Source organism: Carassius auratus, chromosome 9, assembly GCF_003368295.1.
Source record: "Carassius auratus strain Wakin chromosome 9, ASM336829v1, whole genome shotgun sequence".
In the NCBI taxonomy this organism is placed as follows: domain Eukaryota; kingdom Metazoa; phylum Chordata; class Actinopteri; order Cypriniformes; family Cyprinidae; genus Carassius; species Carassius auratus.
In genome coordinates, this window is record NC_039251.1 from 2,537,739 (window position 1) to 2,556,405 (window position 18,667).

Consider the following 18,667-nt stretch of genomic DNA (forward strand, 5'->3'; position numbering starts at 1 on the left):
TTCAGATCGACACTTCGGAGCATGTTCGCGACTCGGTTGATTCAGATCGGCACTTCGGAGCATTTTCGCGACTCGGTTGATTCAGATCGGCACTTCGGAGCATGTTCGCGACTCCGTTGATTCAGATTGAGACTCTGGGGACTGTTTGTGATTTTTTTTTTTTTTTAATTCAGATCTGTACTTCGAAGCAAGAAGTGTTTGTCAAACAGTTCATTAGTGATAACTGAATATTTGGGCCTGAGGTTTTTTTTTTTTTCTAACCTGTCGATTTGATTTTTAAATGATTTCAATGACAGGAAGTTGCATGTGTTGTGTTTTATGAATTATGGATGGATTCATCAACTGTGAAACAAAGTTGAACAGAAATGATCATGAACTCTTAAAGATGATGATGAAAAGAAAAGGTAATATTGCATATAAAATTATATCCAAGTATGAACTAACTTGCACAATACTTTAAATATTCTTACTCTACCCTAAATCAGTGAAAATGTTTGGCTCAGTTTACAGAAAGTGTACGTCACACATCCTTTCATTATTATGCAACATAGTTTTCTCCTCAGATGAGTATTTAACATCTTTATTCTTGTGGGGATTAGTGTGTAAGTGCTATACACAAACACACACACACACACACAACGGTCAGACTTTGGGATCAGATTGATTTTTTATGTGTTGTTGTTTTTTTACAGGAGTTTACTCGTCAAAACTGCATTTATTTGATCAAAAATACAGGAAAAAAGGGAAATATTATTATGAAGTAAAACAACTTTTTTATTTTAATATACATTAAAATCTATTTTATTTCTGTGATTGTCAGCATCATTCCTCCAGTGTTCAGTGTCACATGATCTTCACAAATCAGAATAATATGATGATTTATTATCAGAGTTGTGCTGCTGAAACTGTGATACTTCTTTCAGGATTCTTTGATGAAAGAAATGTTAAAAAGAAAAGCATTTATTTAAAATAGAAGTCTTTTCTAACAATAAACAATAGAGTTCAAAAATTTATAACTCTTTTAGGATGTATTAAATTGATAAGAAGTGAAATCAAAGATTAATATTGTTAGAAGAGATTTATATTTTGAATAAACGCTGTTCTTTAAAAAAATATATATACATTGAAGAATCCGGGAAAAAAGTATGGCAGATTCCAAAATAATATTTGGCATCACAACTATTAATAATTCTAATAATAAATCATCATATTAGACTGATTTCTGAAGATCATGTGACACTGAAGACTGGAGGAATGATGCTGAAAATACAGCTGCACATCACAGTAATAAATTATATTTTAAAGGATATTAAAATATAAACCATTATTTTATATATTTTATTTTGATAATTTTGAATTATTACTGAAATACAACCTTTTTTGTATCAAACAGTTCATTGAACAATAATAAATGAATTACCTGAAGCTGACAATGAAGTAAATGTATAATAATTAGCAAAGATGATTAATTTAGCGCTGTAAACGCGCGTGTGAGGGGCGGAGACGCGCCGCGGAGCGTCAGACGCGCGTGAGGACCAAACACAGCAGAATGGTAGGAAAATTCACTCCTCTTATTATTTCTCTTTTACTATAGCGATTTATTTTTAGATACGTGGTCTGAGTCTTTCATAGAGTTGTAGAGTTATTAGAGAAATAGAGTTATTTTTTACATTCTTTGGTCGAAGTTTTCAAATCGGGACTTCGGAGCCTGTTCGCGACTCGGTTGATTCAGATCGGCACTTCGGAGCATGGTCGCGTCTCGGTTGATTCAGATCGACACTTCGGAGCATGTTCGCGTCTCGGTTGATTCAGATCGACACTTCGGAGCATGTTCGCGACTCGGTTGATTCAGATCGGCACATCGGAGCATTTTCGCGACTCGGTTGATTCAGATCGGCACTTCTGAGCATGTTCGCGACTCCGTTGATTCAGATTGAGACTCCGGGGACTGTTTGTGATTTTTTATTTTTTATTTTTTTTATTCAGATCTGTACTTCGAAGCAAGACGTGTTTGTCAAACAGTTCATTAGTGATGACTGAATATTTGGGCCTGAGGCTTTTTTTTTCTAACCTGTCGATTTGATTTTTAAATGATTTCAATAACAGGAAGTTGCATGTGTTGTGTTTTATGAATTGTGGATGGATTCATCAACTGAGAAATAAAGTTGAACAGTAATGATCATGAACTCTTAAAGATGATGATGAAAAGAAAAGGTAATATTGCATATAAAATTATATCCAAGTATGAACTAACTTGCACAATACTTTAAATATTCTTACTCTACCCTAAATCAGTGAAAATGTTTGGCTCAGTTTACAGAAAGTGCACGTCACACATCCTTTCATTATTATGCAACATAGTTTTCTCCTCAGATGAGTATTTAACATCTTTATTCTTGTGGGGATTAGTGTGTAAGTGCTATACACAAACACACACACACACACACACACACACACCGGTCAGAGTTTGGGATCAGATTGATTTTTTATGTGTTGTTGTTGTTGTTGTTGGAGTTTACTCGTCAAAACTGCATTTATTTGATCAAAAATACAGGAAAAAAGTGAAATATTATTACGAAGTAAAACAACTTTTTTATTTTAATATATATTAAAATCTATTTTATTTCTGTGATTGTCAGCATCATTCCTCCAGTCTTCAGTGTCACATGATCTTCACAAATCAGAATAATATGATGATTTATTATCAGAGTTGTGCTGCTGAAACTGTGATACTTCTTTCAGGATTCTTTGATGAATGAAATGTTAAAAAGAAGAGCATTTATTTAAAATAGAAGTCTTTTCTAACAATAAACAATATAGTTCAAAAGTTTATAACTCTTTTAGGATGTATTAAATTGATAAGAAGTGAAATCAAAGATTAATATTGTTAGAAGAGATTTATATTTTGAATAAACGCTGTTCTTTAAAAAAATATATATACATCGAAGAATCCGGAAAAAAGTATCGCAGATTCCAAAATAATATTTAGCATCACAACTATTAATAATTCTAATAATAAATCATCATATTAGACTGATTTCTGAAGATCATGTGACACTGAAGACTGGAGGAATGATGCTGAAAATACAGCTGCACATCACAGAAATAAATTATATTTTAAAGGATATTAAAATATAAACCATTATTTTATATATTTTATTTTGATAATTTTGAATTATTACTGAAATACAACCTTTTTTTGTATCAAACAGTTCATTGAACAATAATAAATGAATTACCTGAAGCTGACAATGAAGTAAATGTATAATAATTAGCAAAGATGATTAATTTAGCGCTGTAAACGCGCGTGTGAGGGGCGGCGACGCGCCGCGGAGCGTCAGACGCGCGTGAGGACCAAACACAGCAGAACGGTAGGAAACTTCACTCCTCTTATTATTTCTCTTTTACTAAAGCGATTTATTTTTAGATACGTGGTCTGAGTCTTTCATAGAGTTGTAGAGTTATTAGAGAAATAGAGTTATTTTTTACATTCTTTGGTCGAAGTTTTCAGATCGGGACTTCGGAGCCTGTTCGCGACTCGGTTGATTCAGATTGGCACTTCGGAGCATGTTCGCGACTCGGTTGATTTAGATCGGCACTTCGGAGCATGTTCCCGACTCGGTTGATTCAGATCGGCACTTCGGAGCATTTTCGCGACTCGGTTGATTCAGATCGGCACTTCGGAGCATGTTCGCGACTCCTTTGATTCAGATTGAGACTCCGGGGACTGTTTGTGATTTTTTTTTTTTTTTTTTTTTAAATTCAGATCTGTACTTCGAAGCAAGAAGTGTTTGTCAAACAGTTCATTAGTGATGACTGAATATTTGGGCCTGAGGCTTTTTTTTTTCTAAGCTGTCGATTTGATTTTTAAATGATTTCAATGACAGGAAGTTGCATGTGTTGTGTTTTATGAATTGTGGATGGATTTATCAACTGAGAAATAAAGTTGAACAAAAATGATCATGAACTCTTAAAGATGATGATGAAAAGAAAAGGTAATATTGCATATAAAATTATATCCAAGTATGAACTAACTTGCGCAATACTTTAAATATTCTTACTCTACCCTAAATCAGTGAAAATGTTTGGCTCAGTTTACAGAAAGTGTACGTCACACATCCTTTCATTATTATGCAACATAGTTTTCTCCTCAGATGAGTATTTAACATCTTTATTCTTGTGGGGATTAGTGTGTAAGTGCTATACACAAACACACACACACACACACACACACCGGTCAGAGTTTGGGATCAGATTGATTTTTTATGTGTTGTTGTTGGAGTTTACTCGTCAAAACTGCATTTATTTGATCAAAAATACAGGAAAAAAGTGAAATATTATTATGAAGTAAAACAACTTTTTTATTTTAATATACATTAAAATCTATTTTATTTCTGTGATTGTCAGCATCATTTCTCCAGTCTTCAGTGTCACATGATCTTCACAAATCAGAATAATATGATGATTTATTATACGAGTTGTGCTGCTGAAACTGTGATACTTCTTTCAGGGTTCTTTGATGAAAGAAATGTTAAAAAGAAAAGCATTTATTTAAAACAGAAGTCTTTTCTAACAATAAACAATAGAGTTCAAAAATTTATAACTCTTTTAGGATGTATTAAATTGATAAGAAGTGAAATCAAAGATTAATATTGTTAGAAGAGATTTATATTTTTAATAAACGCTGTTCTTTAAAAAAAAAAAGTATACATCGAAGAATCCGGAAAAAAGTATCGCAGATTCCAAAATAATATTTGGCATCACAACTATTAATAATTCTAATAATAAATCATCATATTAGACTGATTTCTGAAGATCATGTGACACTGAAGACTGGAGGAATGATGCTGAAAATACAGCTGCACATCACAGTAATAAATTATATTTTAAAGGATATTAAAATGTAAACCACTATTTTATATATTTTATTTTGATAATTTTGAATTATTACTGAAATACAACCTTTTTTGTATCAAACAATTCAATGAACAATAATAAAGGAATTACCTGAAGCTGACAATGAAGTAAATGTATAATAATTAGCAAAGATGATTAATTTAGCGCTGTAAACGCGCGTGTGATGGGGCGGAGACGCGCCGTGGAGCGTCAGACCCGCGTGAGGACCAAACACAGCAGAACGGTAGGAAACTTCACTCCTCTTATTATTTCTCTTTTACTATAGCGATTTATTTTTAGATACGTGGTCTGAGTCTTTCATAGAGTTGTAGAGTTATTAGAGAAATAGAGTTATTTTTACATTCTTTGGTCGAAGTTTTCAGATCGGGACTTCGGTGCCTGTTCGCGACTCGGTTGATTCAGATCGACACTTCGGAGCATGTTCGCGACTCGGTTGATTCAGATCGGCACTTCGGAGCATTTTCGCGACTCGGTTGATTCAGATCGGCACTTCGGAGCATGTTCGCGACTCCGTTGATTCAGATTGAGACTCCGGGGACTGTTTGTGATTTTTTTTTTTTTTTAATTCAGATCTGTACTTCGAAGCAAGAAGTGTTTGTCAAACAGTTCATTAGTGATAACTGAATATTTGGGCCTGAGGCTTTTTTTTCTAACCTGTCGATTTGATTTTTAAATGATTTCAATGACAGGAAGTTGCATGTGTTGTGTTTTATGAATTGTGGATGGATTCATCAACTGAGAAATAAAGTTGAACAGAAATGATCATGAACTCTTAAAGATGATGATGAAAAGAAAAGGTAATATTGCATATAAAATTATATCCAAGTATGAACTAACTTGCGCAATACTTTAAATATTCTTACTCTACCCTAAATCAGTGAAAATGTTTGGCTCAGTTTACAGAAAGTGTACGTCACACCAACACAGTCTCACTCGCTACTCGTCAAATGTCTGACGCATGGTCAAGGGATCTGGCGTCACTTTTTTGACGCACTGGGTATACCTTTGACGTCTTTTTTCAACGTGGGGGGTAGTCCGATAGACTTCTATGGAACTAAACAGCGTTGAAATTTGACGTCTTGTTTCAGCACACCACAACCCATTGTCTGCCTCGTATGGATCTAGACTACAATAAATAAAAATAAAAAGGAACAGGTTACAAAAAATGATCTATGCCAAGGTGAGTCAAATGGCGGCCCCCAAATGGCGGGTTTTTGATGTTTAAAAAGCCTCGCAATCTGATATCAAAGCGCCCGCAAAGGTTTAGCGCGTTCATCAGCGGTGAGTTTAACAACGCTCACCTGCAGGGAAAACGGCATTCAGAGATGAGTTTAACAACGCTCACCTGCAGGGAAAACGGCATTCAGAGATGAGTTTAACAACGCTCACCTGCAGGGAAAACGGCATTCAGAGGTGAGTTTGACCAAAGCAACGCTCGACTGCAGGTAAAACAGCATTAAAAGGCGAGTTTAACAACGCTCCAAGGCGCGTGCAAGTAATCATTGGTAGGACACCGCTTTAACTATAGCATGCTGGATAACGTATTTTTATCAGAGGTTTGTTGATTTTAATAAATGCATATAAATGCTACGATTGTGTTCAATTAATCTTTTTATTATTATTATTATTATTATTATTATTAAATCCTCTAAATTAATAACGCTGACGTCACCGTATGGGCGATCCCAAGGTCCATTGCGATTTTCCACTCGGTAAGTAAAGTAATGTTAGAAGGCTTAATTAATAAAGATCGATACTATTCTTACATTTACACATCAAAACTGTTGAATCAGGACAAGAAGTTGTGTTTAGGAACTTTACATTTTTTAAGGTGGCCATATCTTATGACGATAAATAATGGAAAACATTCTAAAAAAAATGGCTTTCTGTACCAAATGTGCAGGCTAGCAAAGTTAGCTAATTGAATTCAAGTTAATTTTTTGTCGCATATAATCATGTAAGGTACAATCATAAGAGAATGTAAGATTTTCATGAGACATAACGTGTTACAGCAGCTATAATGTATTTCTGCGTTGGGATTCTTCTTGTGGTTGTATGTCGTTGCTCTTTCTTTGCCAAGTGTTTTGTGCCCATTTATATACAGTAAAATTATCACAGGGAAAAGGAAATAAACCAGTTAAAGAAATATTTTTCCTTGTTAGTGCAAAAGTAGAATTAATAACTTATAAAACATATTAAAAAAAATGGCACTGATTATCAGCCAAACTGGCATTTTGAATGGTTGGTATCAATATCAGCCATGATTGTAAAGATCAGTCCATCCCTTTTGAGCTATTGTATTGTGAGTTTTCAGGCAACACCCAGCCCTACAGTATTCTGGCCTAATACTATAAGCACCCACAGACCTCCCCGCCACATCCCAAACCATGGGCAAACTTGACCAACATTTTCTCAAGTTCTTAAACCTTTCAGTTTTTCAGTATATTTGTATTTGTATGTAGCATGATCTTCAAATCTGAATGTATTATCTTTCCCTTCTCTCAACAGGTCCCCTTGTTCCTTCATCATTTATTTTAAAACTTCTGTTTCATTAAAAAGCAAAAACAAAGGCACTTTTAAGAGCCACGTTTGTCTATTTAATTGTTGTTAGTCCGTCTAGTTCTCCGTGGTTCTTGCTCATTTGCTCTTCCCCCTATCCCTTTAGTGTTGTTTTGTTTGTCCTTGTTCGTCATGAGTGACCATTCCAATTTCGAACAGGTCCTTGATGAGCTTGATGAGCTTGTTGAACATTCTGAATTAAATTATGAACTCCAGAGCTTGGATGATTTCATTAATAAGATGTCGGGAGAACAGGAGGCAGCACCATCCACCAGCCATCAACCTGTCAGGTGGTTGAAGAGAGACAGTGATGGAAATGTTGTCTATGACAGACCAAGGTCATCCCGAAACCAAATGGGTCAGTTTTATTTTTCAGTTATATTACTTAAAGGAGAACTCCTGTGATTGTTCACATATATCTAAAATGGAGATGTAGATTGTTTTACCTCTTGGGATTGAATACATGAATCAGTCATGTGTCTGGTATGAGATATGCAGTTTTTATGACATACTCACCAAAGGGGTATAGACAACGTAATTGGGCTAATAAAAGTTTGTATCATTGTGTGGAATAAAATGAGCTTGTCAAAATCTTTGGAATTGTAATGCTGTAAAGGTTGATTTAGGTTTTATTTTCTGCTACAGCTAGTCACAGCTACAGTCGTAAGGCTGGTGCTCATCCTAGAATGTTGGACAGCTACTGTCCTCCTGACACTGTTGGTATGTTCTTTTTTTGTCGCTATCAGTTCATTTTGTTTACAGATTCTAATAATTAGAGTGTAAATTACATGTTTTTGCAACAGGATAACCGACAACATCCATGTTACATACTTTGATAGTGTAGAAATTATTTTTTTAAATATGATGTACTATTTTAACAGAGACTTTCCTTGAAGAGCTAAACCACTCACAGGGTGATGACTTGGATGATCAGGAAACGGCACCAGCACCACCACGGGCCTCTTCAGACTGGTCTACTCGAAAAAGTCTCCTCTCAGAGAGGTGGGAGAAAGAAAGAGCCTGTCTGGTGAATACCATGGTAGCACAACAAAATGTGACAACTCAGATCTGCCAACAATGTGGCATCAGTCCAGCTGCTGTCCGTTGTCGTGACTGCAGACCACAACCATTTTTCTGTGCTGATTGTGATGTCAGTATACACCGAAACCACGTATTCCACAACAGGGATGCAACAATAGCTGGATTCTTTCAGCCATTGCCTCCAACAACCTGTGTCGTGGAGAGGGCTCTTTCCCAGTGTGGTAAGCTGTATTTCTTTTTTTTCTTTCTTTTTTTTGAGTGTCCCATTTAGGGCTGCACAATTAATGCAATCACAATTGCAATATGATCCAACGCAACTGCCTAATGGTAAAATCTGCAAATAATCATGCTTAGGTACATTTGTGACATTTGACTTGTATATTCACGTCATCCTCCTTGACTGTGCAACTTCTGGTTGGTGGGTCTGCGTAGTGCGTAAAGGGTACAAAAATTCTGATTGGCGAACTTCAGTCAGTCAGTGGGTGTTAGTCTTGTACACTGGCTGTGCTTCCCTATCAGAGGTGGCACAAATTAAAGAGACATTTGGAATATTGAACTAAATCAAATCATTCACATTCAAAAATCATATTGGAAATGGTAATCGCTTTATCTGTCAGAAAAAGCGCAATTATATATTGTGCAGCCCTAGTCCCATTCTCAGTTTATTTAAATAACTTTACAGTATAATAGGCCTCTCAGGAATCTTTTGAGTACTTTCTCTGAAACACACTTTATCTTTAAAGCTTTTCAAATCATTTATTAAAAAAAAGGATTACAGAATACTTCCGAGTTAGTACATAGTACGATGCATGTCTTTAATCCCTGCATATGATGTGTCTTTCAGTGTGTATTGTGCCGTTGGAGATGCCCAAAAAAATATGTAGTTGTTCTCCAGGATCGTTGAGTGTCAACACAGGAAAAGTTGTTGCTGTGCTTACAATGAATGGTAAGAATAAGATGAACTTAAGGGAACATTCCAGATCAAGTGGCTCTAGTGTCCATATCACATTCTGGGCAAAGTGCCCATAGGGACCTGGGTTGGACTTTAACCTGATTCCACCCCATAGGGCTCTCCCACTTGCTTCCTGACACTTTCCATTGTCCTATTTGAATAAAAAAAAACTGCTTATCTATTTCTATTCAAACGTTCCCTATAGTGGTCTGCGCTGGGCAGGATTTTCAGTCCTGCACCCCCCCCCCTTTCCTGCAATATTCGGTCCCGTTCTGCAATGTGTTGTTTAAGTCCCGCTCCCATCCGCATCGATAACCGTATGTGCATCTCCCGCCTGTGAAAGACCACAGGATAGGCAGGAGGGATGTTCAGTTTTGCATTATTTCACGAAAGATGCATTTGACAACTGAGAAAGACTGCCAGATGTCTGATTTTAAGTTTCTTGGTTATGACTGTACTCTATGGGTGATTATAATGTAGGCTACTTTTCTTTAGAAATTCAAGAACATCTGAAGTAGCCCAGTGGTGTCCACTTCTTCTGTCACGCTTTCAATTTCAAGTTTCAGATAGAGCAGCGGGAAAGAATTGAAACCACGTAAACAACATTGTCAGTTAGACTGCTTAAACACCGTCTTTTTTTTATTGCTGCCTAACATATCATCCAGCTGAACTATAATTACATGCACTACTTTCTCATTTGTGTATGTTGTTTTACACAAATATTTAATTTGCGGAAATGCAGTGAATCATCTGTTTCTCCCGCACCAGCAAACACACCTGTCTCATTCCGGCCAGTCCCGCATAGAGCTTTCAAAACCTGTCCCGCGCTGCAGTCTTTTGTGTCGGGACATGCGGGAGGGACCTCTAGTTCCCAATGAATTTGTCAGAGTTGTGCATAATACAATGTGTTCTTGATTTTTCCAGGACGATATGATCTCAGTATGCCTGAGATGAAATGCGAGGCATGCAAAACCACATGGAGCCCTGGAGCGGATGACTTAGTCCGTAATGACTACTGGCCTGCTACCCTTCACTTTTCCACAGTGTACTCTACAGATGTGTTTTATTCATATGAAGAGTTGAAGATGGCAGCACCAGGACTGTCGTGCCAAGCATTTTTAAGAATGCTTGATCAACGAACTCTCCGCTTTGGCCGTGTGAGTATTAGTGGTGGGAATCACTAACAACTAGTACTAGTATTAACGTGTATTGTAGAATGACTATGGTGACATTATCAACACATTGATTATTATAATTGGAGCATGTTGATGATATCAAAACACAGTGATTTAGCTATACACGATACATTGACAGAACGTCATCTAATATTCCACATTTTTGTGTAAAAACTGCCGCTCTGTAAAAAAATCTAAATTCGTACACTAAATGTACAAATTTTTTGGTTGTGATGTTTTCTGTCCGTGACATACAAAGAGCCAAAAGATTTCCAATGATGCACTGGGCTGAGCAGCTGCCTTTGGAGGCTCGATGGTGGAGGATTTGGCGTCACCTTTGACCTTACTGACTTTAGTTTACTGTGAATTATGTTGGCATGTTTTATTGTTCTGAAACAGATTGGGAAGATCACAGCAGACAGCTTCAGAAAAAGTTTTTTGGAGTGGGAGGCTGTTAGATTTGAGGTGGATAAGATCTGCAGGGAGGAGCATTTTGTCTGCCCTGCATGAACCCCAGACATGCTTGCTGTTTCTGTGGATGGAAATCGCAAGCACCACCGCTTTAAGAATGCAGCAAGGTACTTTCAAAATGTGTGTAATTTGCAGTGTTGTTAAAGTAACCTTGGCTGTGTCATATTGAAGGTCAATGTGTATCTTTCTTTCATTTAGATCTGAAGAAAAAGCCTTATTTGATGGCATCTTCATTGCAAAAGATGATGAAGTAGAGAGATTTGTGGATTACATTCATTCTACCACCAACCATGTAAACTTGTTTTATAATATTTCTAATAAAAAAACACCAATAACATCTTGACATTGTTTGGGTGATTCCTTACTTTTTATAACAACCTTTTTCCATTTTGTAGGTCTCTGGAAGAGGTGTCTGTGGAGGGAAGTGGTCAGCTGCAAGGGAAACGTCTCAGAAATCCTCAAGTAAAATTGATGAGGAGGGACTTGAGCTTGCAGTCTGTCGACATGGAGTTTTTCTCACCGCTCTCAACATGTTCAGGGGAGAAATATATGCTTATCCCCTCTACCTGCAGAACAAGCTGGCAAATACGCCAATAAGCTTTTTTGCCATGGATGTAACCTGCAAGTACTGGCCTTACCTCAACAAAGTCACAAAAAGCTGCCCGGAGCTCCAGCACCTTCTGAGCATGAAACCATTCCTCTCAGTGTTTCATGCCAAAGCCCATGATTTTAAATGCGAGGTAAGAAAACATTACAATGTCATTGACTGTCCCTAAACACCTGCAAAGGAATGTTGGCAGCTTTTAAGTATTTTCTTCAATAGGTTAAATGGAGTGGAGCTTACCAGCAAGGGGCCGGATTGACACTTGGCGAGGAGGTTGAGCAGTGTAACGCCTTCCTCTCTAGGATTGCTGTGACCACGAAGCACATGTCCAAAGCAGGTAAGGTAACCACACACTGCACTAGACTGAAAGTGTTACAAGAAAATTGTAGCCAGTGAGGGACATGTGGTGTTGTGTTTTTTTATTTTATTTTTTATTTTATTTTTTTTGTAGGACGTACTGACATGCTTACATTGATGGCCATGCGCTTGAATCAGCAAAAGTTTAATAACTTGGCTACTTCACTTGCCTGCCGATATCAGAAGGTAGAGATGAGTATTGTTATTTTCTTATATTGTAAATACCTTCTATTGTATATTTTTGTAGGTATAACATTTTTCTACTTTCGTTTCCTTTTTTTGTTATTTGAAGGCCACAAAACGTCTGGAAAGCATGAGAATCCAGCTGGCAGTGACACAGGTTGAAGTTGAGGGCTGGGTCACTGATATTAAGGAGTGGGCAGCAGGTGAGAGTTATACTATTACTTCAATGTCTCAGTTCTGCAGAATAATGGGAGACATGCTTCTGCAAGTAATTATTGTTTTAAAATGAAATCATACATACACTGTTTTTTTGGTCATGTACTTATGCAATAAAAATGCCAAATTTTAGTATGTACTATACACTATTCACACTGGAAATTATGTCAAAACAAAGTACCCTGAAAGTACCTGAATGGTGCACAGTCCAGAAGTTTGGACATTTCTTGCAGTTAGTGGATCCCATCTTGGCTACGTTGTAATTTTCTTTGGTACCCTGTTACATACTTCCTATACACGCTAATAAATATGAAATGATTGAGACTCGCATGTCCTTCCTCTAGGAGCTGTGTTTTTTTTTATAAAGGGGGAAAAAAAAAGCAAAGAGGGATCATCCTTATGACTTCATTATAGCGTTTCAGTTACTGCCATGAAAATGTGAAATGATTACACTTTTTTTTTTTTCTTCTCAGCAACAACATCCCAAAAGAATGCCGATCTTGACGCAGTGATCAATAGAATAGAGGTGCTGGTGGCCAGCATTAAAAGAAGGTCCCAGCGCCTTTACAAAGACACCGATGGCAGCAAAGGTCGGGCCCGGATCCGGCGCAAAATCAGAGAGGAGAAGGCCATTCTTAGCTCTGTTGTTGAAAAATACAACAGTATGGTTCCAGATACAGAAAGAATCGCCTTTGACATCATTCTCTCTGACGAGACAGTTTGGCCATGGCAACTTTCACATGGTGGTATGTACACAAATCTGTTGACAATTTTGTTTAATTCACAGTAGCAAAAAAATAATTATGCCTTATCCCAGATTATCTCAGAAATTCTTTGAAAAATAATCATACTTATAATTGACTTATTTTCCACGACTGTATCCCAGACGCTGTAGATTTGAAAACCAAGAGGAAGGCGTTTGATGTTGTGATGGCTATCAGGAGACTTGAGGAGGAGAAGAAGATTGTTCTTTCTGAGATGGCAAAGCATTGGAAATCTCTCTCCACTCGTGCAGACACACTCAAGGAGATGTCATGCCAGCTTTCCAGTGAGGCATTGAAAAGTACACATTAAGTAATGCGTTGAAATACTATACTGTACATTGGAATTTTTTTTTTCTGATAATGTTTGTTTTACAAGGTGAGCTGTGGGATCTAAATGAAGAAGGGATCAAGGGTTTCCTCAGCTTAACTTTGAGAAAGAAGCAAGAAGTCACCAGAATGATGAAGCATGCAAGAGACTGTTAAGCTAAAGTTTTGACTGGAACAAGTATGGACTTCCAGAATGATTGGGATGGATACGACTAGTGACTCTGAATTGTCAGATGAGTTTGATGAGCTCTCAAGTGAGAAATGAGCATTAAGTCATTTTTGTTGCAGAGTTTCCTTTTTATTTTTATTTTGTTTATTTTTTCTCCCACTCTAACAATGCAGCCCTATTTCTGATACCGTAGGGGGTCAGAAATGTTGCTGTGGGGGGCCACCACGGTCAAATCAACATGGAGGAAACACTGTTTGTGTGTCAGATATGCTTGAATAATAGTATTCATCATATCTACATGTGACATTACAACAATAATGAATGTAATTAATTTAAGTAACTGTTTTTCCAATAGTAATCTTCTGTTTATGGTAGAACAAAACTGTGCGGAAAAGTTTGCAGGAAGGTGTAAATATGTGCATTGTAATAATAATAATAAACATAATTCCACTAATGTCATCTGCTGTGGCAAATCTGAGTTTTCTGACAGTTTTACCTTGACACACAAACCCATTTTTTTTCTGAAGTTGGACTCTTGCATCATCTCATGCTACAAATGGTCTCTGAAAGCATCCTTGACAGGACTTTATCAGCTGCTTCTCATGTGCAGTGAAAGTACATAGAGGTTCAACAAATGCAAAAACTGGCCCAAAACTTGAAAATGTGACTTAATTATATACACAATAGTGGTTATTATATACACACAATTAAATTTTTCAGAATTTGGATGTTTAATAGGGAAGCCTCACTGAATTACTTCAAGATTTGCTTTAATAACTACATTTCCTGACTATATGAAAAACCTACAGTTGAGTGTTTAAAAATACAGCCTAATAGCTCGTTTGACTAATTTGCATTTGTTTTAACTTGTACTGTTTGAAAAACAAAAAATAAACCATACAAACAGAAGCATTTTTTTTTCATACATGTTATTTAATTTTCTAATATTGTGGTTGATAAATATTAATAGCAGAGACTACAGGGGGAAAAAAAACATGAGCATATTTATGTGTGAGACTTTGATTTAAAATCACATTAAATTATTCAATTTTTGGCACACTTCTTGCTCAGCCTTCTGCACACAGACACAAGGAAGCAGACAGACTGACTAAACCGACCGTCTGCTAGCTGCCTCACATCACAGAGGTCAGTTATTACTCAGCACATAGAGACTCTTTCACCTAGATATCACACTATAGAGACTGTGTCTGTTCCCCGAACTAGAAAATACAAAAAACGTCCAAACCAAGTTAAGAGTAACAATTTAATTGAGGTTCAACAAATAAAAAACAAATGCAATACGAATAAACAAATGATAAAGATTGGCTTACTGAATATCAGATCCCTTTCTACGAAAACACTTTCTGTAAATAATATGATAACTGATCATAATATAGATGTGCTCTGTTTGACAGAAACCTGGCTAAAACCTGATGATTACATTATTTTAAATGAGTCCACCCCCCTAATGCTGGCTTAGTGTGTTGTGCTTGCACAGGGTGTGTGTGATGCGTCACGTGCAGTAGTGCGTAGAAGTACTTGTTGTCAGTGCATGTTGCATGTTGTGTGCTGCATGTTGCTCCTGCCTGCTACTCTCTGCTTTCAGCTACTGCCACCGGCTAGCCCCCCTAGTGGAGGTGAATAAGAGGAGCCGAGTGCGTAAGCCTCCTGCTGCCGGTACACAGCCTCTCTACCACCAAGACTCCTGCAGTGCCTCCACGTGGCCACACACGGATACTGGGTGCCGCGAGACCCCAGGCTAATCTGCAGGGGATCTCGGAGCAACAGTGGGCCCCAGAGGCACGACGTGCAGCCCACCGGCGTGTGGATACGCCCTGGCGTCTGCCAACCACTGCCCCCAGCTAGGGGTCAAATAGCATGGGCAGATAGGGCTCATAGCCTTGGATGGAAACCTGTCTAAGAGAAGGTCACTCTGAAATAAAATCGGGACTGTGAGGAGTTGCGCCCCACAGTCCACTATCAGCATAGTAAAGCCAACCATGGAGCACAAAGACATTCCAAATCCTATACTTCCAGCGGCGGGAGTCCGCAGGAACATCGCGGCGGACGGTGGTGCTGGTCCTCCTCCTGGAGGATACCATGACAACGGGACCTTAAACTCTGGGATTGTCCAGAAAGAAGAAAACAAACAACCCCAGGTATTTATTCAATACAGTGACGAAAAATATAGCATCAACAAGAGTTGGTTCAGTTGCTTTGACGCAATCTTTTTTGTTTAAAGTGCTATATAAATAAAGGTGACTTGACTTGGCAACTCACACATCTCATTTAACCATTTCACAAGCTGATGAAAGGGTCGTGACATGGGTCAGAAGGTATCAGATGTCATAAATGTTGAACCAATCCATCAGCTCTGCGCCTATTGGTGTGTATATGGACAATACCTTTGGCTGGAAGGCCCATGTTGAAAGTGGGTGTAATCATTTAGAGCAAACACTCATGGTGAATCAGAGGGTTTTATATTATACAAGGCTGCATTACAGAGTATTTTAATATGAAGATTGTGGAGAGGAATAGAAACCAGTCTCTCCAGGCAAGCATAAATAATGGGGTCTGATCCATCTTTATTCTCCATACCAAGTATGAGTTCTTATCCTCTGGCAGAAGATATAGGTACCCCAATCTAAATGTAACATATCTAAACTATAGCCCTATTTGGACCTACAGTAGCTCAATTAAAACTTTAAATAATGTTGTTTGAGGCTGGTTGTGCAATAACTTCATGATATAACGCAAATGGTTGTGTGTTGCTCGTCACTGTTTGTGAAACATGAGCAATAGATTGTTACTGTGTGACGTGCTTCAGCAGGGTTGCCAACTCTCACGCATCTGGCGTGACACTCATGCTTGGACTTAAGCGTGAGATTGATGCTGAAAGCATAAGTGTCACGCCAGATGCGTGAGAGTTGGCAACCCTGGCTTTAGTCTGACTACATATCACTTTGTTCATGTTGTTTTTTATTGTAAGTATAGATCAGCTGTATGATAAAACAATATGTCAAGTGTTATGTGTGAAGCATTTGAACTCAAGGCAGATATCCCTCTGGGGACAATAAAGGAGGCTATCGCCCAAATCGCCCATCATCTGCAAACCATGAAATGTAAAAATTTAAACGTTGTAGTAGGACAAAATTGTCAACAGTGCTATAGCAAACACATCATTGGAAAGGTCTCAACATGGGGATTAACATATTTCATTCTGAAGAGGATACATTACTCCTGCTTTGAAATATTGACCTCTGAACCTTGAACCCAGTCCATCTTTGAAGGCTTGTCATTCAGCAACAGAAGGTGCTAAACACACAAGACCAGCAGCTATAGAAAGCTCTGGGCCTCTACTGTCATGTAGATATGGTCACCAAAGTTTAACCACTGTAAGCACTGTCAAATATGGTAGTAAGCTATTTTCACCTATTTAACGATTACATTTTTAAATCTGATGACACTAGTGTGTTCACCATCCCCCAAAATCACAGGGTGTATCCAAAATTGTACACTTTTGACTTCTAATTATGAGAAATATACCAATATATTTAAACTACAACTCCCATAATAGACGCGCCACATAAACTGTCACAAAGCATGTGCGTTATTTCGGGGGGAGGGTGGGGGGGTGGGGGACATGTTCGACTCCTGTGATTCTGCGAAACTTAGGTCTCTGCAGAGCAAAAGTGGGCGTTTATCACCATGTGGGTATTTTCAAACTGCTGGGTGTTTCTGAATCATGCAATCTAAGTGATCCCCCTTACTCAACCCATCCCCTAAACCTAACGTCACTATTACATAAACCAATCATGTATCATGGTGTAAAAACACCTTGATCTAGTAACTCCCATTACTTTCCTGCAGAGACCTATACTTGGATTCTGCCGTGAATCACTATGGCCGTGAATGGTCTTCATTCCATTTCAAATTGCCGCCGGCCGACGAGCACACAATACATGAGACAAATACATGAAACTGTATTTTATTATTATTGTTATCTGTATTGTTTAAATCTTCAAATACTACGTTAGACAAAAACATTAATATAACGAATATTATGTTGTTGTTGTTGTATGTTATTGTTGTTTTTTTTTAATTCAAGAAATGTTTTACAATAGTGCAAACACACATTTCTTAGAAAGCTAGAACATTTCCCAAAAAGCATATATTAAACAAATGAAGTCAATTTTGCTAATATATATATATATATATATATATATATATATATATATATATATATATATATATATATATATATATTTTACGTCACTTCTGGAGTGTTGTTGCTGGTGACAAAACCAATGATTATATATATATATATATATATATGTGTGTGTGTGTGTGTGTGTGTGTGTGTGTGTGTGTGTGTACATTGAATCGATACTGGCAACTTACGCAATACTGTAAATATTCTTACTCTACCCTAAATCAGTGAAAATGTTTGGCTCAGTTTACAGAAAGTGTACGTCACACATCCTTTCATTATTATGCAACATAGTTTTCTCCTCAGATGAGTATTTAACATCTTTATTCTTGTGGGGATTAGTGTGTAAATGCTATACACAAACACACACACACACACACACACCGGTCAGATTTTGGGATCAGATTGATTTTTTATGTGTTGTTGTTGTTGTTGTTTTTTTTACAGGAGTTTACTCGTCAAAACTGCATTTATTTGATCAACAACTTTTTTATTTTAATATACATTAAAATCTATTTTATTTCTGTGATTGTCAGCATCATTCCTGCAGTCTTCAGTGTCACATGATCTTCACAAATCAGAATAATATGATGATTTATTATCAGAGTTGTGCTGCTGAAACTGTGATACTTCTTTCAGGATTCTTTGATGAATGAAATGTTAAAAAGAAGAGCATTTATTTAAAATAGAAGTCTTTTCTAACAATAAACAATAGAGTTCAA

The 18,667-nt window shown here is 37.3% G+C and overlaps 2 protein-coding genes across 4 annotated transcripts in view; both read left to right on the forward strand.

Annotated features, from left to right (window-relative positions):
- The window catches only part of LOC113109173 (NACHT, LRR and PYD domains-containing protein 12-like), a 1,059,377-nt gene that overhangs the window by 137,850 nt on the left and 902,860 nt on the right, over positions 1 to 18,667 (forward strand). The window lies entirely within an intron of this gene.
- LOC113109197 (uncharacterized) lies at positions 6,367 to 14,193 on the forward strand. 2 transcript variants are annotated; one of them, XM_026272848.1, is made up of 14 exons: positions 6,367 to 7,834; positions 8,122 to 8,196; positions 8,358 to 8,738; positions 9,362 to 9,463; positions 10,394 to 10,626; positions 11,044 to 11,222; positions 11,314 to 11,407; positions 11,511 to 11,855; positions 11,939 to 12,056; positions 12,171 to 12,262; positions 12,369 to 12,462; positions 12,949 to 13,221; positions 13,362 to 13,538; positions 13,616 to 14,193. In XM_026272848.1, exons 6-14 carry the CDS (start codon positions 11,164 to 11,166, stop codon positions 13,720 to 13,722), a joined length of 1,359 nt encoding a protein of 452 aa, XP_026128633.1. In that variant the 5' UTR covers positions 6,367 to 7,834; positions 8,122 to 8,196; positions 8,358 to 8,738; positions 9,362 to 9,463; positions 10,394 to 10,626; positions 11,044 to 11,163; the 3' UTR covers positions 13,723 to 14,193. The 2 variants fall into 2 exon arrangements, with proteins under 2 accessions (XP_026128633.1, XP_026128634.1); XM_026272849.1 differs by having other exon boundaries at positions 6,369 to 7,834; positions 13,362 to 13,523.

Bases quoted from the DNA above. Each gene is read 5' to 3' on its own strand.
- LOC113109197 (XM_026272848.1), top strand. From the start codon at position 11,164: ATGCTTGCTGTTTCTGTGGATGGAAATCGCAAGCACCACCGCTTTAAG. The intron at 12,463-12,948 runs GTGAGAGTTATA...TTTTCTTCTCAG, and splicing joins TATTAAGGAGTGGGCAGCAG to CAACAACATCCCAAAAGAAT. The intron at 13,539-13,615 runs GTACACATTAAG...TTGTTTTACAAG, and splicing joins TTCCAGTGAGGCATTGAAAA to GTGAGCTGTGGGATCTAAAT.